Source organism: Oryctolagus cuniculus, chromosome 14 (assembly GCF_964237555.1).
Source record: "Oryctolagus cuniculus chromosome 14, mOryCun1.1, whole genome shotgun sequence".
NCBI classification, from domain to species: Eukaryota; Metazoa; Chordata; class Mammalia; order Lagomorpha; family Leporidae; genus Oryctolagus; species Oryctolagus cuniculus.
Window position 1 is genome coordinate 17,141,121 of NC_091445.1, and position 25,363 is coordinate 17,166,483.

The 25,363-nt window shown below is 40.2% G+C and overlaps 1 protein-coding gene and 1 pseudogene across 20 annotated transcripts in view; one reads left to right on the forward strand and one right to left on the reverse strand.

Annotated features, from left to right (window-relative positions):
• The window catches only part of KIAA0825 (KIAA0825 ortholog), a 448,051-nt gene that overhangs the window by 404,981 nt on the left and 17,707 nt on the right, over positions 1–25,363 (reverse strand). For 17 of the 20 annotated variants that reach the window (XR_007922664.2, XR_007922665.2, XM_070056461.1 and 14 more), the window contains one exon: positions 19,921–20,062. The exons of 2 other annotated variants lie outside the window; for them this stretch is intronic. Coding sequence is in view for 12 of the 18 variants with exons in the window: in XM_070056461.1 (XP_069912562.1) it covers positions 19,921–19,994 (74 nt within the window). In the remaining 6 variants the exon portion in view is untranslated. Of the gene's footprint in view, positions 1–16,358; positions 16,460–19,920; positions 20,063–25,363 lie in introns of all 20 variants that reach the window. One more of the 20 variants, XM_070056464.1, reaches the window with a different exon arrangement.
• Positions 9,236–10,138, forward strand: LOC100342128 (chromobox protein homolog 1-like; annotated as a pseudogene).

The following is a 25,363-nucleotide window of genomic DNA, read 5'->3' on the forward strand; positions in this document are numbered from 1 at the left end:
TTTTTTTTTTTTTTTTTTTTTTTTTGACAGGCAGAGTGGACAGTGAGAGAGAGAGACAGAGAGAGAAAGGTCTTCCTTTGCCGTTGGTTCACCCTCCAATGGCCGCCGCTGCAGCCGGCGCACCGCGCTGATCCGATGGCAGGAGCCAGGATCCAGGTGCTTTTCCTGGTCTCCCATGGGGTGCAGGGCCCAAGGACTTGGGCCATCCTCCACTGCACTCCCTGGCCATAGCAGAGAGCTGGCCTGGAAGAGGGGCAACCGGGACAGAATCCGGCGCCCCGACCGGGACTAGAACCCGGTGTGCTGGCGCCGCAAGGTGGAGGATTAGCCTATTGAGCCACGGTGCCGGCCTGATTTGCTTTCTTTAAAATTTTTTTTAAGTCATACAAGTTTCATGTATTTCATATATACAGATTTGGAATATAGTGATACTCCCCACCCTACCTCTCTCCCACCCACACTCCAACCCTTCTTCTTCCTCCCTCTCAAATTCTCATTCAAGTTTTACAAAGATCTACTTTTAGTTTACTTAATGATCATAAAGTGAACTGTACACTAAGTAAAAGAGTTCAATAAATAATATGAAGAAAAAACCACTATTCCACAAAAGAAGAGACAAAGGCTGGAAAATAATCATCAGATCTCAAAACTTCATTTCATTCCAATACATTACATTTTAGGTACTCTATTAGTTACCTTGGATCAGGGAAAACATATGTTATTAGTCTTTTTGGCATTGGCTTATTTCACTAAGTATAATGGTTTCCAGTTACATCCATTGTGTTTCAAAGGACAAGATTTTATTTTTTTTAACAGCTGAGTAGTACTTCATAGGGTATATATACAACATAATTTCTTTATCCAGTGGACATCTGGGTTGATTCCGCATCTTAGTTATCGTGAATTGAGCTGCAATGAACATGGCGGTACAGGTAACTCTTTCATATGCTGATTTCTTTTGGTATGGGTAAATATATTGATTTGCTGTCAGCAATATACATTTAACAGATTTCCCAAGGATCATTATACATGTACTTCATTATGAAACCCATATAATTATCTGAAGAAAGGGAAACATTTTTTGTAAATCTAGATAGTCCTTCGTGATATTTACAGTTGTCAGTAATTTCTTTTTTGTATTAATTATTAGGAGTTGAAATTTTGATGATTTCCCAAGGACTGAAAAAAATTTCAAATGGATCTCAATTTTTTGATAATCATTTAAAATACTGTATGCACTGAAGCCTTAGGAAACAAACAGCATGTTATTAGATTTAACCTGTTTTCTCATCTCTCATTGGCATATTAGGTTTTCCTCCTAGATTGCCATGTTTTCTGCTAATTATAGTGGCAGTTCTGATTACTATAATTACATGTGCTAAGACATCAATATATATCACATAAATGGTCATACTAATATATTAGAACTATTAAAACTCCCCTTTTTACAATATAAGATATTTCCTTGTAACTCCTTTATTAATGATTTATATATGTGTGTATAAGAAGTAGAAATTGACAGGGTAAGTCAGAAGAAATGATTTAAGCTTGACAAGCAAACAGAATTAATTGTCATATGATTTACTCACAAAATCTGACACGGCTTTATTTTTCAATACACTTCTCTTCCTAGAAAATATTTTCACTTTAATAACTCTTTAAAATCTTCAATATGCAGTCCTAGCCATCTCTTGCTTTAATAGAATAGTGAAATGAAGATAATGTGAAAATGAATATTAATTTTAGCATTCTATTATAACTTGGCACTCATTCATTTCACATGATCTCCAAATCATAAAATTATTACATATTTTGAGATTAGAACCAAATAATGTCAAAAGTTATGAAGTTAATGATTAACTAACAAATTTTCAAGTACAATAAAAATCTTGCTAATGTGGAGAAAGATATATTTACTTTACTAGAAAATTTAAGTTATAGAGTACTTTTTAAAAATGCATTTGTAGGCCGGTGCTGTGGATCACTCGGTTAATCCTCCACCTGCAGCGCCGGCATTCCAAATGGACGCTGGGTTCTAGTCCCAGTTGCTCCTCTTTCAGTCCATCTCTCTGCTGTGGCCCAGGAAGGCATTGGAGGATGGCCCAAGTCCTTGGGCCCTGCACCCGCATGGGAGACCAGGAGGGAGCACGTGGCTCCTGGCTTTGGATCGGCGCAGCAAAGGCCATTGTGGCCATTTGGAGGGTGAACCAACAGAAGGAAGACCTTTCTCTCTGTCTCTCTCTCTCTCACTGCCTAACTCTATACGTCAAATAAAAAAATGCATTTGTATTAAGTAACAACAGGGAATAATTATGAACATAGTTTATGAGATGTCAATTATACTTTAGCACAACTCTTTTAATGATTAAATAATGATGATTTGAATTTAGCATATATTTTATATCAATTATAAAGGATTTATAATTCTTATGCATATTTTCCCCAGGTTTCAGAATTTCTCCTAAAATCTTATTAGTATCACAACAGAGTTGTTCTCTCAAAATATTGATAATATTATTAACTAGCTTAATATTAATTTGATGAAAAAAATCAATCCACTGCAATACCTTTTCCTGACTTCCAGGGTTTTGTTGCAGGAATTAGCACTAATCTTACAGCATCAGTTTCCATTTCAACTGATTATAAACAGTCAAGCTTCATGCTCTTCACAAAACAATACAACCCTGAGATCCCTTTCCTTCCTATTCCAGCTTCTCAAAACAGCAGTCTATATTTCCTAATCATGTGTTCTATTTTATAAAAAGAGATTTCCTTCTTTATTTGAAAGGCAGAGTATCAAACAGAGAGGGCAAGAGAGAGAGAGAGCGACAGAGACAGAGATCTTCCACCTGCTGGTTCCTACCCCTCAAATGGTTGCAACAGCCTGGGCTGGGCAAGGACAAAGCCAAGAACCTAGAAATCCATCTGGGTATTCCACGTGGGTGGCAGTGGTCCAAGTACTTGTACCATCTTCTGCTGCCTTCCCAGGTGCATTACCAGGAAGCCAGAGGGGTAGTGGAGCAGTCAGGACTTGAACTGGCACTCCAATATGGGATGCAGGCTTCTCAAACAGCAGCTTAACCTGCTGTACTGTGAGGGCTCCTCCACTTGCTAATCCTGTGTTCTTAACACTCATTTCCTACTCGACTCAGAGCAATCTGGCTTCTGCCTCTACCCTTACACTGAAACTACAAAGTATTTTTTAGTTCCTATCATACTGAATTTCTTTGCCCTATTTGATTCTGATAGCTACTCCTTCCTTGAAACCATCTCTTCTTTTGACAACTTTGCTAAATAACACATCTTATGAGTTCTCTTCGTACTTCTGATACCATTTGTAAGACAGGCTTCTGGTACTTTGGGAAGTTGGCCATCTCACCACACTTTTTCTTTAATCAGATATATATATATATATGTTATATATATAGATACGTTATCTATGTTATATCTATGCTATCCATGTTATATATATATGTTATATATGTTAACTATATGTGTGTTATCTATCAGATCTATCTTTAATCTGATAGATAATATATATGTGTGTATATATATGTATATAAACATATATGTGTGTATGTATATATGTATATATACATATACATGTATATATACATACATATGGGGGTCATTCTTCTGTGTTACAGGACCTAGTTTTCCCAGTAAAAATTAATTCATTGAGGGTTAGACCAATTACATGCGCACTGAATGAATTCTGACATGTGGAATGAAGGCAGAGACAAGGTATAACTGGTAGCAAGCCAATCAAGCCAATTCCAGCCTCCTGAGAGAAGGTACACAGATTTTGTTGGCTGAGGTCCCTGCAGCTGCCTAGTTCCTGCCCTTCTCCAACTGACTGCATATCCCCCTTTTTTTTGGTTCTATGAAATATACACAATAAATGCTCCCCCTGCTCCATTGAGCAATGGTTACTTTTTAACAGTTGCTGCAATTAACCAGGGAAGATTTAATTAAAGTAAAATACATCTTGATTGCCTCTTCTCCTCTCTCTGTCATTAGACACTGATATTCACCAAAGATCATCCACCATAGACATTCTGTTTAGGATGGACTTCATGTCATGCTACTCCAGAATACGGCACCTTAGCATTTTAGAAAACAGCTGAAGTAGGAAGGTCTTTCATTTCCTCCTCCCCTTCTCCCCTGGAGTGAACTATAAAAGAATTCTCTGACCTTACTTCCACTCCTCCCTATTCCCACAACCATGGAATATCCTTATTTTGGAAGACAAAGGTACACAGAGATAGCTGAACAAACTGGCCTTACTAAGACCCCCTCAGTTTATTAGGAATCAAATCTTGGTCTCCCATGTGGGTGGCAAGGATACATGAGCCATCACCTGCTACCTCCCATGGTGTGCCCCAGTAGGAAGAAAGATCCGGAAGTACAGCAAGGACTTAATCCCAGGCACTCTTATTTGCAGAGTGGGTATCCCAAGTGAAAACCTAACTGCTGAACCAAACACCTGTCCTTTGCCCTAGTATCTTAAATCAGGTTTCAGCAAACTATGATATGATCTGTTTTTTCCATGGTCTGCAAATTAAGAATGTTTTTTTACATTTCTATCCAGTTGTAAAAATTAAAAAAAAAAGTTACAGAGGTCATTATAGTCCACAAATCCAAAAATATTTACTATCTGATTTTTTTTGAAGATTTATTTATTTATTTGAAAGTCAGAGTTACACAGAGAGAGGAGAGGCAGAGAGAGAGAGAGGTCTTCCGTCTGATGGTTCACTTCCCAGATGGCTGCAATGGCTAGAGCTGCGCTGATCTGAAGCCGGGAGCCAGGAGCTTCTTCCTGGTCTCCCACATGGGTACAGGGGCCCAAGGACCTGAGCCACCTTCTACTGCTTTCCCAGGCCAGAGCAGAGAGCTGATTCGGAAGTGGAGTAGCCGGGACCAGAACCAGACCCATATGGGATGCCGGCGCTTCAACCAGGGTGTTAACCCGGCACGACAGCGCCAGCCCCACCATCTGATGTTTTGTAATAGACAAAATTTGCTGAACCCAGTCTTAAATAGTCATCAAATTCTTTGAAGCTTTCTCTCCCTAATATCTTAAATGGTCACCAAATGCTCGCAGATTCTACTTCCCCCCCATCAGTGTCCTAAATCTGGACGTTATTTCTTGGTGGCCAAACAACAGAAAAGCCTCTTATCTGGCTCCCAGGTCTCACACATGGAACAAACATGTATTTGGTTTTGCTCCCCTTTCCACTCCTGGCACGGAGCACTAAAACCCTTGGAATTTCCTGAGTGATAGAAGTTTCTTTAGTTACTGGTATTTGAGGTTATGCTAATAAGGTGGCTCTTGGTAAGCCCCTAGAGAGCTTCAGGGTGGAAATGGATCAACAGAGGAACCAATCAGCTGACCAGTGAACTAGCACCTTCAGCTCCACACTCAAGCCCTCTCCAATCTCCAAGGAGGAGAGAAGCATGCAAGATCGAGCACGCTCATTGATGGACGATGATTTAATCAGCAATACCTACACAGTGACTTCAATAAAAACTCGTGAACAAGACAGTTCAAGGGATTCCAGGTTGGTGAACATATCCATGTCCTGAGGGCGTGGCATACGCAGAGAACACATGGAGATTCTGTGCCATGATCTTCCTTACTTGCCATGTGCATCTTATCAATGTGGCTGTTTTTATATTTCACTCTTTCTAATCAAACTACATACAGTGCTTTCCTGAGTTTTACAAGTCAGTCAAATAAATTAATGAAACTAAGGGGAAGATACAGGAACGCTTGAATTTGCTTGGGCAGATGTGTAGGTCAGATGGGGAACGCATTTGTGGCTGGTATCTTAAGTTAAGGCAGTGTTGTGGGACTGAGCTCTCATTGTGGGTACTTTTAACTCCAGGTAATTAGTGTCAGAACTAAAATGAACTGCTGAACACCCAGTTGGTGTCTGCCTTGCACATGGGCACTAGACTTTTCATTTTACAACTAAATCTGATCATTTCACTAATGTGTTTAGATAACACTGAAGATTTTTCAAAGTATATAGCACTACTACAGGCTCTTTGTTTTATATATTTGAATATAGTTCTACATGTCTTAATTATATTTTTTATTGTAACTCTCCTGGCTTGACTTCTTGAAATAACCTCCTAGCTGTAACTCCCTTTACTAAGGATATTTTCAGGAGAAAAATCATATTTATGGACAACATTTGCTTTAATACATAGATAAAACTATTTAATGGAAACATATACCTATAATAACATAATCTGTGCATTGTCTTTAAAACAGAAAAAAGTTATCTACAATAATGTCTTGAATCATTTTTAAATGGCTTTTTAAAAGTTTAAGCCACATTTTAGAAAATGTGAAAATCATATAGAATACAGGGAAGAAACTACTAAGTTGTTTTAATTACTAAATAAAGTCTAAAGATACAGCATATTTTCTTGACATAGTTGAGAAATAATAGCTAATAAATCAAAATGTAAACCAACAATATACCTAAGGTGAAAAATCAAGATTGAACATTAAGCTATCAAATAAAATTTAAATGTGGTCCCTAAAAACTCTTTCTAGTTTCCTTAAAAAAATGTAAATTAAAAATAATATTTAAAGGCCCTTCCAGTTTTATAATTCTGTGAGTTTAATCAGGTAATCTATTTTTCCCTTTATATTTAATCTTCTGTCATATAGCCTTTGCAGTATACTTTTAAATTCTGTAGTTCAATAGAAGGATAATTTGTTGGTGGTTAAAACAAATTCACATGAAATGACCTGAAAAATCTACTTAAAAAGCAATCAGTGAAAGTAAATATTGGATTTCTTCATGTTAAATCTAAAAATCCATCACTATACTTGCTTTTTACTTTCTTTGCTGCTTAACATATCTCAACAGTGAATCTCTCATATCAACATAGTCATCATGATCCAAGCTGCAAATAATAGAGAGTGTCAGTGTCAATTTTGCTTTCTCACACTTGCATCCCTTCACTTCATCTGATTTTAATAATCCCTGTCAAACCACAAACAGTCCAAATTACCTTCATGACACAGAAGCTTTCAAGGAGCAGACAGAATCTCAACTTTCATTTAGCAGCTACAAAAGAAAGCTGTCCAGCTGGACAAATATTATTTCCACACTTGACAATCGCTACAGTTGAGCATGCATTTTAATTTTAACTAAACCTGCCAGGAGTTTGATATGAGCTTCTTGTTTTGTGTAGATTGACTCACAGGATTATCAGACCAATGACTGTAATTGTGCTGAAAGAACCCAGCATTTATCTACTAAAACATGAATCACACAGCAAAGCTGATGGATCAAAATGAACATATAAGAGCTAATGTGTATGTACAGATTGTAGGGGGGAGACTATTTAAATTAGATGTTTTAATTACTAAATATGGTCTATAGATACTACATATAATCTTGATATGATTTTAAAAAATAATAGCTAAGAAATAAAAATGTAAAATAGTTCAAATTTTAATCCACAGACACCACTAAGAAACAAGTTGTAAGAATTAAATCTAAAGAAACTAAAGAAAAGTATAGGATTGATTCAATTTCAAAATCAGATTCCTAGAAAAGTTATAGGTGTTAATCATAAAAAAATCATATTCTTGACAAAATGTAAAAAAAAAAATCAAAAAGTTCACCCTATTCTAGTCAATGTACTCCTGCACATAGGATGCAAAATCTCAATACAAAATCAGAATAAAAATGAGGAATGTAAGAATAAGAGTTACAAAGGATTTTGAGGATATTTTTATAAAAATGCTTAATACCATCATAGGACACTTGAATTAATTTGCAATGTTAACAATTCTAAGTCTCAGCTATTTTAAAAAATCCAAAAAGAAAGCACATACTGCCTTGCTTAAGTGATTTTTTATTTTACTCAACTTCAGTCTGCTTACTTGGTATATGTATAAACTTCGTACTTTTTGACAACTACAAATTCTATTTGGATTGGTAGAATATCACAAAATTTTTGGAATTATGAATTTCTATGTGCATCACAACTTATTCCAAGTGTAGGTCACTCCATAGGTTATATTTCATTAACAGCATTTTTATGATGTATTCACAATAGCTTTTTTTTTTTTTTTTTTTTTTTGGACATGCAGAGTTAGATAACGTGAGAGAGACAGAGAGAAAGGTCTTCCTTTCCATTGGTTCATCCCCCAAATGGCTGCTACGGCCAGAGTCTTGCAGCTGGCGCACTGTGCCGATCCAAAGCCAGGAGCCAGGTGCTTCCTCCTGGTCTCCCATGGGGTGCAGGGCCCAAGCACTTGGGTCATCCTCCACTGCCTTCCTGGGCCACAGCAGAGAGCTGGACTGGAAGAGGAGCAACCGGGACAGAACCAGCACCCCAACAGGGACTAGAACCTGGAGTGCCAGTGCCACAGGCGGAGGATTAGCCTAGTGTGCTGCGGTGCCAGCCCACAATAACTTTTTAAAAACATCACCAAAACCAAGTAATTTTATCGTTCATTTTACAGTTTGTTACTCGGTCTACAATAGCATTCACAATAATTTCAAATGTTTTAACTTTGCCAGAATGAACCTCCAAACTTCGATTTTAAGAACTAGTCAAAGGGCCGGCACTGTAGAATAACCAGTTAAGCTGCCATCTGCAGTGCTGGCATCCCATAAGGGTGCCAGTTTGAGTCCTGGCTGCTTCACTTCTGATCCAGCTCTCTGCTATGGCCTGGGGAAGCAGCGAAGGATGGCCCAAGTGTTTGGGCCCCTGCATCCACATAGGAGACCCAGGTGAAGCCCTTGGTTCCTGGTTTCGGGCTGGCCCAGCCCTGGCTGTTGTGGTCATCGGGGGAGTAAAGCAATGGATGGAAGTTGATATTCTCTGTCTCTGTCTCTCTCTCTCTCTCTGTTTCAGATAAATAAATCTTTAAAAAGAAAAACCAGCTGAGAAACTTGAACTACTATTGGAATTGTTTTTTTGGATTTTTTTTTTTTAATTAGAAGTATCCAACGGTACTAACATACAACTAGCATCATTTAAAAGTCGATGGGGCTGAGGGGAGGGCCGTTGGCTGGGGCCTGCAGTAGGCTGCTTCAGTGAGGGGCTCGATTGCGGCCACTGGCTTGTTGCTTTCTGGGCGCCACTCCCCCTGGCCGGCCCAGCGCAACGTGCCAGTCGCGCAACCCCGATTCTTTTCGAGTTCCAGGGGGCTGCTTTGAGCAGCATCATCCTTTAAACCAGAAAGCTGGCGGGCACTATGGGGAAAAAACAAAACAAGAAGAAAGTGGAGGAGGTGCTAGAAGAGGAGGAAGAGGAATGTGTGGTGGAAAAAGTTCTTGACGTCAAGTTGTAAAGGGCAAAGTGGAGTACCTCCTAAAGTGGGACGGTTTCTCAGACAATACGTGGGAACCAGAAGAGAATCTGGATTGCCCTGACCTCATGGCTGAGTTTCTGCAGTCACAGAAACGGCACAGGACAGAGAAGTCAGAGGGAGGCCAGCGCCGAGCTGATTCTGATTCTGAAGACAAGGCAGAAGAGAGCAAACCAAAGAAGAAGAAGAACGAAGAGTCAGAAAAGCCACGAGGTTTGGAGCCAGAATGGATTATTGGAGCTACAGCCTCGAGTCAGAACTCATGTTCCTGATGAAATGAAAAACTGATGAGGCTGACTGTGGGAAGCAGGGCCGGGCTCCCACAACGTGGCGCTGAGAGGGAGTAAACAAGTCCTACACAGCGGCTTGGCTGCTTCATCAATTTGACTAATGAGCTGCAGGAGCTGACCCGACCTCTGATTGGAAGAAAGCGGCGTGCTCAGCACGCGGGCAGCGGAGCACGGATTGGTGGGAGAGGACTATAAAAGGGGACGCAACTGCACTTTCTGGGACAACTACTGTCTCCAGGCTGGTGGAGAGTTCGCTGGGGAGCTCGTTATTTCGCTCTTCTCTTTACCTGTTCTTGCGTTGCTATAGAAAAAACCTACAGCAAGGGAAAAACAGTGTCCGGTCCGGTGCAGCTCCTCCGCGAGCGGAGGAGCCACAGCTGACCTGGTCCCTACCAAGGAAGCCAATGTCAAGTGCCCACAGGCTGTCATTTCCTTCCATGGGGAAAGGCTGACGTGGCACTCCTACCCCTCGGAGGATGACGACAAAAACGATGACTAGAATTAAGTCTCTTGAGCACCAGCCCCTGTCACATCCGACTGTGGGTTTCAGGTGGGGAGGGAAGAAGTTCTGCTTGTCTTGACACCGCAGAGGTGGCTTGAGAAGCTGTTCTTTAAAGAGCCAGGACAGTTCCTGTGCCCTGCAGCAGCCCAAGTGCTGTAAGCTGTTCCAAGCTATGTAGTTCACACAGCCATCCCATTGGAGGGGAAGGGGTAAGTGTTTCAAGGCAGCCCGTTCTGTGCTTTGCTGAGAGAAGCCAAGGGCCTTCTATGAAGGACAAACTTGCAGAATTGATTGGAAGAACAAAAAGATATTGTAGGTCATCAAAGAGCATCTCCACAGCCCACACACCTTCTTTCCAATAGTGTTAACTCTGCGTTTTTACAGCATAGCATGTGTTTAGTTTTTGGTTATTACTGGTGTATTATTTTGGGATAGGAGGGATGGGATAGGGAGAAAGGGAAATGGGTTAGATCATTTTGATTAAAATTTGGGGCCTGACTAGGGAAATGGTTCAACAGTATAGAGAACTAACTGATGAATCGGTTTTATATCCAGGATATTTTACCTTTTCAAAAAAATGTCACTGGGGCCTGTGCTGTGGCGTAGCAGGTAAAGCCACCACCTGTGTGCCGGCATCCCATAAGGGCGCCGGTTTGAGTCCTGGAGGCTCCACTTCCCATCCAGCTCTCTGCTATGGCCTGGGAGAGCAGTAGAAGATGGCCCAAGTCCTTGGGCCCCTGCACCCATGTGGGAGTCCCTGAAGAAGCTCCTGGTTCCTGGTTTCTGACTCCTGGCTTAGGATCGGCGCAACTCTAGCTGTTGCGGCCATTTGGAGAATGAAACAGCAGACGGAAGACCTTTCTCTCTCTCTGCCTCTCCTTTATTCTCTGTGTAACTCTGACTTTCAAATACATAAATAAATCTTTTTTAAAAATGTCATTGGCCGGCGCCGTGGCTCACTAGGCTAATCCTCCACCTAGCAGCGCCAGCACACTGGGTTCTAGTCCCAGTCGGGGCGCCAGATTCTGTCCCGGTTGCCCCTCTTCCAGGCCAGCTCTCTGCTGTGGCCCGGGAGTACAGTGGAGGATGGCCCAAGTGCTTGGGCCCTGCACCCCATGGGAGACCAGGATAAGTACCTGGCTCCTGCCATTGGATCAGCGCGGTGCGCCGGCCACGGCGGCCATTGGAGGGTGAACCAACGGCAAAAGGAAGGCCTTTCTCTCTGTCTCTCTCTCTCACTGTCCACTCTGCCTGTCAAAAAATAAAAAAAAATAAAAAAATAAAAATAAAGAAAAATGTCATTGACACCATAAATGGAGACTGTTTAAAAGCTGTGAATGCCTGAAAGCTGTAAGCCACGGTGTTCCCTGCCTGAGATTAATGTTGTTCCCCACAAAGGAAGAAGCCAGTTCAGGAGTTACCAAAGCTGTCATTTTGGAGATGGAGACTGACTGGGGAGGGAGAGTGTACACAGGCAGATAGATCATTCTGTCTCACAGGTGCTAATTCTTGAAATTAGACAAGAAGATGCTTTCTTTTCCAATCATTAAGTTGTATCAGCTTATCCATCCAAACACTGGCTGCGGTACTGGAAGAGGGGAAGAGAGTGATACAGAAGATGGCAGAGTACGGAAAGACAAGGGCCTATATTCTTAAGGTAGTGAACTCTTGAAGCCTTGCTTTTGAATTTTGAACCTTGAAACCATGGGTGACAGGGTTCAGTCACTGACAGCACAAGTTTCATTGAAACTGTTCTAGGGTTGAATGATTTCAGAAGCCCTGGTCTCAGAAGAAGACTAAGCATTCATACTGAGGCAGTGGTTTACTTTTTTTTTTTAATGTTTTATTTTTATTTATTTGACAGGTAGAGTTACAGACAGTGAGAGGAAGAGACAGAGAGAAAGGTCTTCCTTCCATTGGCTCACCCCCCAAATGGCCGCCACAGCTGGAGCTATGCTGAACCGAAGCCAGGTGCCAGGTGCTTCTTCCTGGTCTCCCATGCCGGTGTAGGGGCCCAAGCACCTGGGCCATTCTCTGCTGCCCTCCCGGGCCACTGCAGAGAGCTGGACTGGAAGAGGAGCAACCGGGACTAGAACCCAGTGCCCATGTGGGATGCTGGCGCCGCAGGCAGAGGATTAACGAAGTGAAACACGGCACCAAGTGGTTTACTTTAAAACGCCAGTTTTTTTTTTTTTTTTTTTTTTTTTTTTAATCCTAAGAATTAACTGAGATCCAAGATGTTCTGTCTTGATTCCTAAGATCCATCAGTTCTTGACACGGTCTAGTCCTGCATCTAGAGCTATATTGTAAAATCTCTGTAGGCATGTGTTAGGTTTCTGTGAAAACTTTGTTTAAATGTAAACTTCATACCACACTGTCAGTTTTTGTCTTAATAAAACTATAGATTTATAAAAAAAAAAAGTGGATGAAGTTCTTCTAATGGGGTCAATTTATTAACCACCATTGTTTCACTTTTCAAACATGGACAAGAAAACTCAGAAATGAAAATGAAATTTAGAATGGTCTAAACAAAAAGTCATATTTCAGAGTGTTACACAAATGTTTGTACTTTCTGCAATTAAGTATCAAAATACAATATTTTTAAGCACAGTCTTAAAATAAACCCATGTAGTCCATGTTGATGCTTCCTTAGTAGACTCAGTCTGATTTTTAGGTGGTCGGTGACATCATTACCGGGTTGTTGGGTGGTAAATGACAACAAACATTTTCTGTGAGTTACACATTAATTATTTTTAGTAAATCAAAGAAACTTAGTTTGATGTAAACTGCTGCTTTTTTAAAATCATTGTTGTCAAAGGGTTATTACAAAATAAAAATGCATTACTCAAAAACTGAATGAGTAGTTACTGGCAGGCATATCAAGTGGCTGGTAGGGTGGCAGCCTGGAGTACTGCTGCCACGCCCACTTTCCAAGAGCTTTAAAAGTAAGCTGTACCTAACTGCTTATGTCCAAGTGCATTTACTTTATCAGCAGGCATGCTTTATATTGTCCTTGAAAGAAAATAGGTCTGCTTATACATGAAAACTTTAGTGGAAAATAGAATTAAAAACTAAGCCTATTTTAAATAAAGAAAAGTTTGAACTGTATGCATAGTGTTTCATAAATGCATTTTCCAAGAATGTTTTTAAGACCACCTCTTATTAGTTCTGGAAAGGAGAAATGAGTTATCACAATTTAAATATATATAAAAGAGAGAATTCTATTAACTACATTGGCATCTAACATATGAGACTATGATAGAATTTAGAAGCACAAGGTACAGGTCTGTATAAACCCATCCCGGTTTATTTATATACAACAAGAATGAAAAATCTGGGATGTATTAACAATGATAATCTAGATCATTATGGCATGACATTGGGAGATCTCTAGAATGCTGTATACTTTTTTAAAAAAAATATTTTTCTTTATTTATTTTCATTTCATTCAAAAGGCAGAGACAAAGAAACAGAAGAAGAGGGATCTTCCATCTTTTGCATCACTCCAGTCTACGGCTGTACCACCCTGAACGCGCCCGATCTCTTCTGATCTCGGAAGCTAAGCAGGGTCGGGCCTGGTTAGTACTTGGATGGGAGACATCTTTTGCATCACTCCCAAAATGCCAATAATAACCAGGGCTGGGTCAGGCCAAAGTCCGGAGTCCAGAACTCAATCTGGGTCTCCCACATGTGGGACAGGGTCCTAAGCATCTGAGTCACTATCTGCTGCCTCCCAGAGTATATACCAGCAGGAGGCTGGAATGAGGAGTGAAACGGTAAAAATCAGAGTGTTGTTATTCATGAGCAATACAAATCAGTATGGGACACAACCAACTATGATAGCAGTGACTAAAATAAAGAGGAGACATGATTTAGAGCAGGACATGCTTGCTGTAAAGGTTTTATGGTTCTGCTGCATGCAGCCCTAGATGCCATGCACTGTCAGCACCTGCTCACTTTCTTGACGCTGGCTGCAGGCTGGGCTGATGCTGCGCTTGCTCTGGTGGTTTTCTGCAGGTTAGGGCCCGACCACAGGTCAGGATAGAGAGGAAGCCATAAGGAAGTTTATGCAGTAAGATAGAAATTATTACAAAAAAATTCTGAATTTTTTATCTGGTTGGCGGCATGATAGTTCATGAATTAGCTTTAAAAAAAAAAATTGAGCCAAGGTGGAGATCAGAAGGGATGGCAAATTCACAATTAGACATGATGAGTTTGAGTGTGCCACACAATTGGAAATGTCCCAAAAAGAGGAAACAAGAAGCTGGCGCCACGGCTCACTAGGCTAATCCTCCACCTAGCGGCACCAGCACACCGGGTTCTAGTCCTGGTCGGGGCACCGGATTCTGTCCCGGTTGCCCCTCTTCCAGGCCAGCTCTCTGCTATGGCCAGGGAGTGCAGCGGAGGATGGCCCAAGTGCTTGGGCCCTGCACCCCATGGGAGACCAGGAGAAGTACCTGGCTCCTGCCATTGGATCAGCGCGATGCGCCGGCCGCAGCGCGCTGGCCGCGGCAGCCATTGGAGGGTGAAGCAACGGAAAGGAAGACCTTTCTCTCTGTCTCTCTCTCTCACTGTCCACTCTGCCTGTCAAAAAATTAAAAAAAAAAAAAAAAAAAAAAGAGGAATCAAGAGTAGATGAGAAGGGACAGGGCTCATAGTGTCAAACTGTGTAATTCAGCAGACTAAGAGGTAGACAGCAACATTCATACTTATTTTTGCTGTGACCATGAGCTACCATAAACATGCATAGCAATTGTGTATGTATATATGTGTATCTACATATATTAAACAAAAGCTTTCTATGGCATTACTTACCATTAATAACTGCTCTGATTATTCTGTATTCCAGTATGTTGTATTTCTTTCACTTTAAAAAATTTTTTTCTACTTGAAACGCAGAGAAAGGATGTAGAGAACCTCTTATTCACTGCTTCACTCTCCAAATGACTAAAACAACTAGGACTGGGTCAGCCTGAAGGTAGGAACCTGGAACTTAATCTAGGTCACCACGTGGAGCACAGGGACCCAGCTACTTGAGCCATAAGTTGCCTCCCAGGGTGTACTTTTATTTAGCAGGAAGCTTGATCTGATGCAGAGGAGCCAAGACTCAAACACCACACTCAGATGTGGGATGTGGGTGTCCCAAGCAGAAGCTTAATTGCTGAGCCAAACACCTGCCCCTTCTCTCTCTCCTGCTCTGGATCTCCCTCTTGTTCTCCCTCCCTCTCTCCCCTCCCCCGCCCCCATGCTCCCCACTGCACCTTAATTAAGTTTGGCTTTGAGATTTTTAGATTAAACAGAGGACTTTGTGATCATTCTGGAGAACCGTCCGTAAAGATTTGACAGATGACTCCAGAAAGAGATGTTCTATGAGAAGGGTGCAAAATGAGAGAAGCAGAACACTAAGGACTGGTGTATTAGGAAGCATGAGCGGAGGGTAAGAAAATGGCCAAAGAAGATTAAAACACAAACAAATGGGGTCACAGGTTAGGCATAATACAATATCAAAGAGGACAGTGTTGCAAAAAAGAATGGAGTAGTCAACAAAAGCCTTTTCCAACACAAAACTTTGCCCCTACTGCAGTATTTCTCAAGGTGTAGTCCAAATTTAAGCTCAATTACTGGAGACACTTGCTAAAAATTCAAATATCTGAGCTCCATCCCACACCTAATGAATTCTCTGGGTGTGGGCCTAGGAATTGGCAATTGAAAAGCTTCCAAGAGCATTCTTTCCACCAATCATTTTTATCTCCATGCCTTTTACAAACCAGCTTTCAGAATGGCACCTCTAAGAACATTTGGTCTCACCTCATACTTTGGTTGCATTTCTGAAAAGTTGTTAGGTGATGACTCATACACCAAACCACTGTTCTCCCAATTACTACCACGGTTATTTCAGGATTACGTTCACGCAGGACACAAACCAGCTTCAGGAGCATTCAGTTTTTAAACAAACATCCCTTTTCTGTCTAACTTTTCTGTATTACTATGTAAGAGGATGACTAAGTGGACTCCCACCCTCATAATCTCATCCAATTTACATGCACATATATTCACAATATTGTGAATTATTATAATAATTATTATATTATATAATACATAATACATTATATATTATAACAATAATTGTTAACACATTTTCATTTTTATTTCAAACTGACTGCAAAGGATTTAGCTGATGAAGCATCACAATTCAATGGCATTTAGCATAACTCACAGGCAGAAAGTGCCACAGGGAGACAGTTTTCAGAAAACACAAGAACTGAAGTCGGTGACTGGGACTCTAACAGTAAAGACGTCTCCTTTATGTGGTGAGCTCTGGTAACAGAAAGTATTTGTCAGTGTATTAGCAGAGGGTCACCAAGAAATATGGGGTGTGACTGCATTCTGTCAAAGATGTGAATCAAACTAAAGAATAGCAGTGGTGAACATGTGTTCCCTTACTTCATGAAGCCCTGTTCTAAATCCTTGACATCCATTAACTCGTTGAATCCTCCCAACAATCCTGTAGAATAATACAGCCTCAGGCCTCATTTCCCAGATGAGGAAGCTGAGACACAGAGGGTTAAATAATGCTCCTGAGATCACACACAAACAGCTTGTCTCCAGAGTCTGTGCTCAGACAGCGTGCAGCACTGTGAGTCTGAGAAAGTCTCAAATATTGCACCAATCATCTGTCTCTACAGAGAAAGATATGTTGTTTATATTCTGGGATTATTTTATTGTGCTCTTTATAGAGTTGATTTCAAGATAACTTGATAACTACCCTGTACTAGCATCTCAGCTTATGTTCAGTTATTAAATCTCTTTATATTCATAATGCACTTGAAATATCACAGGAATCGCCAAATAGCATAAGGATGGGAATTTTGCATCATACCTAAAAATAGAAATTTAAAGAAATTTAATTCTGCATAAAAGGGCCAAAAGATGACATAGTGGTTTAAAGCTGTGCTCCTCAAATTTTAATGTAACAACTACCTGGGAATCTTGTTCAAAAATGCAGATTTTCAGTAGGTCTGAGACTCTGCATTTATAACAAGTTCCCAGTTGATGGTGTGACACTGCTGCTCTGGGACTGCCATTTAGAGAGGGAAGGGTTCAGGGCTGGAGCTCTGGAGTCACACGGCTTGTGCCTAAATCCCAGCTCCATTGGTTCACCAGCTGTATAACTAGGAGATCCTACACCTGTAATACACCTGTAAAATAGTGAGATCATTAAAGGACTATTACCAGGGTTATGTGAGATAATCCACAGACAGTACTTAGAATAGTCCCTGGCTTACAGAAAGAACTCAATAAATGTAATCTCTTAGTATTATTGAAAGATATTAAAAGCATATATTGCATCCCATTAGAAATCCATTTATAGAATTGACTGATCTAGCAGAAATGCTAAATAAAAGGCCATCATTCTTTTCAAGGCAGTCACTAGAACATCACTGTACATTGAAGGACATTAAATACGTAAGTTAGAACCAGTACCCAGCTTTATTAAATACATAAATCTGAAACTGCTCTAAAAGAATTTGCATGAAGCTGGCTTGGTCTATGATATTTGAAGAGCACATTTCGTTTCTATGCCAGAAAAAAATTTTATATTGCAGGCACACAGAGTTCCAAGTCATTTATTTGAAAAGCTTCTTCTCAATTTAGAAACATTTTTGTCTAAAAAATACATTTTTATGATATAGGTATCAGAATTATTATTAGAAAAACAGTAATGATTTTAAAATTTCGCTCAAGGAAGAGCACTGTTAGCTTGGAGGATTTAAACATATCGTTCACAGGCAACTGTAGAAGAAACACAGTGGAAGAACGATTCATGTTCTTCCACTCATTGATAAAACCAGACAGGGCAAGGCTTGGTGGCTCTACCGAGGAGGAGATGAGAGGTATGGCATACACTTGGTTGGTCAGTATGTTTAAGAGACAACAACAACAAAAATGTCCATCAGTCATTTTCCTATCTTTTCATCTTTTATTTTTCTAACATGCATGATTTTTAAAAACTTGTGGGATAATTCCTATTATCTTTATTTTTAGAAATTAAAACTAGAGTCAAATTAGATAACCAACCTACCCTGTAAGATCATCACAAACAAGAATCAAGGAAAAAGGAGGAACTTGGGCTATGATATTCTCTCCCCCTTTCTTTTTCTGCCTGCAGAGATGGGGTAAAGGAATGCTCCCCACTGCCCCCTTCATGTCTGGCGGGATACAAGAATTAGTTCATAAAAGCACAACACTTCAAATTTCACCTTATATTTTATCCTCTCTGGCAAATGTTAGTTTAAAAAAATAAATTTTACTCCCAGAAATCTGCAGGAAACGATCTATATGAAGGACTGCCATAAGGAAGCCGACAAGGCAGGCTTTACCTGGCACTCAGCTACATCAACATCAACTAAGGATTCGCCACTCTTTCGATTCTTCAAGTGAAATAAAACTTGTGCTTTTAGAGAAAGGAAATCAACTATAGGAATTATGATCCTTAATATTTATTGAAATGATAAACAAGATCAAAGTGTTAGGCTTAAAGGTCTAAGAATAGTGAGTGAGCAGAATTCTACAAACACCATGTCTTGTTATTTTGGTATACATTTCTTCTGAATTGAATATCTGAAAAGCAAAAATTTACTGAAAATGCTTGAGCTAACTTTTTCCATTTACAAGGCAGGTATCAGCTGTCTTTCAACTCCGGGGAAGCAAAGAATTCCACTTCCCTGTGACCTATTTATGCCTTTTAGATTTATCATATGCATTTTTTAATGACCTCACACCAAAGGAAATGTAGAAACCTATTTGAAAAGTTGACATTAAGGTTGTGACACCAACCAAAACAACAAGAGAATTTAAAGTTAAACTGACACACAATCCCCAAATCAGTCTGTTACATTCCTAATTTAAAAAACAGTTACTATGTGAAATACGGATGGCATGTCAGCCACTGCTTTGAAACTCCTGATTTTTGTCATTTGGTGTTTGTGTCACAACCTTAATATTATTTAAATATACTTTTTAATATCTATTATTTAAAAAATATCTTTGAATTGAAGATACTCTGAAGCTTTGAAGAAGTTCACCTCAAAGTACTACACTCCTGGCGTGCCACTTTTATTAGAAGTAGTGCATAAAACATTTGCTGTTGACAAATCTAATTCATTAAAAGGTGATATGGATGCATTTTAAAATAACTGGCTGGCATCATTATCTGCAGTGCCTTTTATAAATTATTCCTCTTTTCCCTTTTGACTGAACTTGTCACGGTTCCCTTTCAGAGTCTGAGTGTTATGCCTTATAGTCAATGCTTTCAACATGTTTAGACAAGTCACAAGTTAAACAAGCAGGGGTATTTTATTTCCTAGGAACCAGAGAGGTTAACAGAAATACTGATTATTTCATTCAATTCATTGATTTTTAACTAAAGACAAGTAAAGTCAGTTAGTGGTGGTTGCATCTCATAGGAAAGAATTAAAAATAAAAGTATACTCCTTGCGCAGAATGTAGGGTTTCAAAGAAAGAATCATACAGCAAGATGCTGGCAGCCCTGCTGCACTGTCATACAGCAGACTTGGTTTAAAATTGAATTGTGCTTCCCCTGACATTGGAGATCAGGTACATCACAAGGCTGACAGCTGGCTGGCACACCAACTTCCTAAAGGAAAATGCTAACTGTATTCTCTGAGAGGCCAAAGGAATAGAATTATAGAAGCCGTCAAGGAAACTAGACAGGCAGGGTACAAATTATTCAAAATATGAAGAAAATCATTTCTTACCTAATTTTATTTCGGAAGACTCTAAGAATGAGCTGATCTTCTAATCCCAAATAGAAAATTATTTCCTTATACATATCAGTTCACAAACTGTCCCTTCCTTCATATTGTCAGCAGAGTTTACTCCAAAATACGTAAAATGTACCTATAAAATAATAGGACAAAGCTTTTTCAGTGCCACAATGGGAGGTGAAGGCATATTCACAACATCACTTGTATATATTGGTAGTGAGAGTACTTTTATTATATCATGACATATGGGCTTGAGCTGTGAAGAAGAGATGCTGGGAATACAGACACCCTGAAGATACAGTACTCAAGAAAAGCTTATTAACAAAGACAATACATACATTTTATTAACTTATTTACTCATTTGTATATTTTTGAGAGGCAGATAGATATAGAGAAAGAGACAGAGAGATACAGGGAGAAAGATATTTCCATCTGCTCGTTCACCCCCAAAAGGCTTATAATGACTGGGTGTCTGGGGCAGTGCCAGGCCAGGTCTACCATGCAGATGCCAAGGATCCAACTATCTGAGCCATTATCTCCTGCCTCCTAGGTTGTTTATTAGCAGAAAGCTGAAATCAGGAACCAGAGGTGGGACTTCAGTATTTTTTTCAGTATTAAATGGGACATCGGTATATTTTTTTACATTTATTTATTTATTTAAAAGGCGGGGGGGAGAGAGAGAGATTAATTTTCCATCTTCTGCCTCTGCTCGTTCACCCCCCAAAAGTTTACAACAGCCAGGGCCGATTGGAGGAAGCCAGAAGCCTAGGACTCAAACAAAGTCTCCCACATGGATAGCAGGGACCAATCACCTCAGCCATCATCTGCTGTCTCCTAGCAAGCACTTTAGCAGGGATACTGGAATCAGAAGAGGAGTCAGGACTTGAATCCAGGATCTCTAATATGGAACACAGGCACCCCAAGTGGCATCTTAACCGCTGTGCCAAACACCTACCTCAGACATGGGCATCTTTACTGCTAGGACAAACATCCACCCTGTTCATAGATTTTAGGCATATGGGTAACAAGAGCTCCTAGGAAAAATGCATACTTAAAACATCCCTTTTATTTTCACTAAAAACTGATCATGTCTAAAGCAGTGTAGCTGAAACCAAGAAAGGAATGGTCACACCATTTAAACCAGCAATGCTATTCAACCCAATTTTTTTCTGTTTAGTTACCGGTTGTTCCAGAGTGTTTGTAAAGACCACCTTTTTCCCACTCTTCTAGGTGATCTTGTTAAGAATAAATTCCTGGATTTTGGTATTTGTGTAACAACCTAAATATTATCTATATATACTTTTTAATAGCTCTTATTCTAAAAAATCTTTGGAAATACTGAAGATCATTTGAGATCTTGTTAGCACAGATTATCACTAAGCTGGTTTGGGGTGGGGACCCTAGATTCTGTATTTCTACAAGGCTCTCTAGCAATGCCATCAATGTTGCGGGTCTAGGGACTTTGTCATCCCCACAACAAGGGTCACTGCTGTTATTCAAGGCTACTGACCATTTGCCTTTCCATATAATTTCAGTCTTTTGTCAAAGTGTTTTCCTCAACCAAAAGAAAAATAGTTATGAATTTCAGATTGGATGGGTCAAATTGGTCCAGAACTGAGTGGGAGTCTTATTGTCACACAGTAATTCTGTCCCCATATGAGTTTGCATGTCTCATGTTTTACTAATTCCAAGGCACTTTGTATTTTGAATGTTATGGTAAACTATATCTCCTTGCAAAAACTTTTCCATTTTTTGTTAATATATATGTATGTATGATTTTATATATTAATGTATGTAAGATATTTGTTTTTATTTTTATGTAGTTTTACATCTTTAATAATGAATTTTATTTCTTCATTTCTCAAATCTGTAATTTTTATTTACACTACCTTTCAGAAACAAAAATAAGGTCAAACAACAAATGCATCAGTTAACAGAATGGATATTTTATTATACATGATTGGACAAGCTGATCTCTTGGTTGAGCCTAGATTATCTAGGAAACTGATAATGGTAAGATAAAGGTTCCATATATTTCCTATGATATTTATTGTCCTCAAACTTCTTGCCTTTATATGGTTCTGATTTTTAAGTCCTTAAATGTGACATTCATTTTACAAACTGAATACCAGATGATGGTACCTCAAAGACAACTTGGCCACTCTGAGAAGAGAGTTAGAATAAAAACAGGAACAGAGGCATTATAAATAAGGGAAATAGTTCAGTTCCAGCTAAGAACTAAGGTAGAAATGTTAACACCAAGAAGTCATTACAGATACACAGCTCATCACCTATACTCTTGTAACTGAAATCACAAAGTTTCTTGGAAAACCCAGAGATACCTGAAATTGCTTTCTTAATGATTATGTCAGCCTGCTCTGGGGCAGACTGCCCTTCTTGATAGCTTTAAGCCAATCAGATTGACCAAAGGGGAAAAAATTAGCCTTACTGTTCCACACATGGGTCAGTGTTGTCAACATTGGTTGTCTGAGGAAAGTTGAAAATGTGTGAGGGTGTGAAGGAAGAAGGATGAAGAAAAAAGAGACAGTGACTAAAATAATAGCAGCCATCATAATAATAAAACATAACCATTTTATTATCTACTACAAGCCATAATTACAAAGGATAGCAATATAAAAAGTCCTTGAAGAAGAGAGAAAATCAGGATTCAAGAGAGCACATACATATTATATTGCCACTGTTTAAAAATATGCACACAAAATTTTTGGTTAACATTTTAGACTGTTTTCTTTTGCTACAACAGAGTAGCTGAGACTGTGTAATTAATAATAAAAAGAGGTTTATTTTGGTTCACAATTCTGGAAGTTTGGAGGTTCAAGAGCATGGTGCCAGCAGCTTTTTGGCTTCTGGTAGGACAAGTGGGTACAAGTATGAGGGAAAAGGAGGCCAAACTCCAGTGATAGCTAACCTATCCATGACCAGGCATTAATTTTTTTTAAAAGATTATATTTATTTATTTGAGAGGTAGAGTTACAGAGCAAGATAGGAGGAGAGGGAGAGGGAGAGGGAGAGGGAGAGAAAGAGAGAGAGAGATTGAGAGAGAAAGTAAGTCTTCCATTTCCTGGTTCACTCCTGAATGGTCACAACAGCCGGAGCTGAGCTGATCCTAAGCCAGGAGCCAGGAGCCAGGAGCTTCTTCCTGGTCTCCCACATGGATGCAGGGACCAAAGCACTTGGGTCATCCTCCGCTGCTTTCCCAGGCATATCAGCAGGGAATTGTATAAGAAGAGGAGCAGGCAGGACACAAATGGGCACCCATAAGGGATACAGGTGAAGAAGGCAGAGGCTAGCCTACCATGCCATAGCCCCCACCTCTGAGCAGGCATTAACAAGGGCTCTATCACATGATGGAATACCACCCACTAGACCCTATCTTCCAACAGTGACACTTTGGAGACCAGATCTCAGCATGAATCTTGGTAGGGACAAACCATATTCATACCATCACTGTTAGGAAGTCCAAACAGCATCTATTTGTCTTCTGTCCCTCTAGATATCCTCTTAAGAAAATAATATGGGTGTGCTGGGGAGAGGAGATATAAACCCACGACAAAGAAGAGGGACTATCATCACTGCAAGGTATATAAGGTTAAACACTACAAAGTATACAAAGGAAAGAACATTCACAGGAAAAAAACTAGAATGGGTGCAGAGGGGGCTGCAATTCAAGGAATCACCTGAGATTTCTGACAGAACTGTGGTAAGAAGTGAGGCTGAAAAACATAATCAATAGAAGATTTGCCCAAAAGACACTGGATTTCCCTTCCCAACTCTATATAAATAGCTACTTCTTTTTTTCTGGTCTGTAGTTAAATATCTCACTGTGCATAGAGACAAATACATAAATAAGTAACTGGGAGAAGGGTTGTGTTTAAAGAAATGAATCAGCTATCTAGAAAACCAAGAAAGGTTGTATGGGTATGTGTATCCCAAATAAAAGACTGCCTCATTTTGGATTTGACTTGACTTCTAACATATTCACAGCTAACCATCAATTCACTGCAAAGCAAACTGTACCAGTAAAATCAGTGCCATCAAAATACAGTTTGGAGGCAGCTTTTTTATTTTCTCTTTACCAAATACATGAATATATAGCAAAGAGTCATCTGACATTTTAAGAAAAAATATTTTTTACATTTGACACCAAGATAAAACAAAAATGTATCCAAACAAAAACAAATAAATAAATAGAGCATTTAAATTTCCTATCATCAAAGAGAGTCAGAAAAAAATCACATGCACAAAACAATACCAAAGTAGGACTTTCAGTAATGGATAAGTAAATTCCACAAATACTATTCCCAAACAAATCCACACTAGAAAAACTGACCAATATTTCACTTCAAATATCAACCACATGAATATAAAAATTTAAGAAGTTTTCACATTAAAAAAATCCTTTATGTAAGAAGAGCAGATCCTGTTGCATTCTAGCTTGAGACTACTTTTTTTTTTTTTTTTAAGATTTTTTAAAGATTTAAAGAGTTACACAGGGAGAGGAGAGGCAGAGAGAGAGAGAGGGCTTCCATCCAATGGTTCACTCCCCAGTTGGCTGCAACAGCCGGAGCTGCGCCGATCCGAAGCCAGGAGCCAGGAGCTTCTTCTGGGTCTCCCACGCAGGTGCAGGGGCCCTAGGACTTGGCCCATCTTCTACTACTTTCCCAGGCCATAGCAGAAAGCTGGATCGGAAGTGGAGCAGCTGGGTCTCGAACCCGTGCCCATATGGGATGCCAGGGCTTCAGGCCAGGGCATTAACCTGCTGTGCCACAGCGTCCACCCCTGGGACTACTCTTGTCACTACCAACCACAACTCAGTACAGAGGTTCTTCCAGTTGGGGGAAAATCACTAGGACCAGAAACTTCCCTGGGGTTGTCAAAGGGGACTCCCCTGAGCTGATGGGTGATGACCTAGCTCAGCAGTGCTGCCAATGGAAGGAACAGTTTTGAAAGTGGGCAAGCAGGGCAGGGGGCAGCTCTATTAATCCAGTCATGATCATAACTCTGACAAGCATATTCTTTTTTTTTTTTTTTGTTTTGACAGGCAGAGTGGACAGTGAGAGAGAGAGAGAGAGAGAGAGAGAGAAAGGTCTTCCTTTTGCCGTTGGTTCACCCTCCAATGGCCGCCGCAGCCGGTGTGCTGCGGCCGGCGCACCGCGCTGATCCGATGGCAGGAGCCAGGTGCTTCTCCTGGTCTCCCATGGGGTGCAGGGCCCAAGCATTTGGGCCATCCTCCACTGCACTTCCTGGCCCCAGCAGAGAGCTGGCCTGGAAGAGGGGCAACCGGGACAGAATCCAGCGCCCCGACCAGGACTAGAACCCGGTGTGCCAGTGCTGCTAGGTGGAGGATTAGCCTATTGAGCAGCGGCACCGGCACAAGCATATTCTTGGCCAAGGCTGACAGCAAGGGCAATGG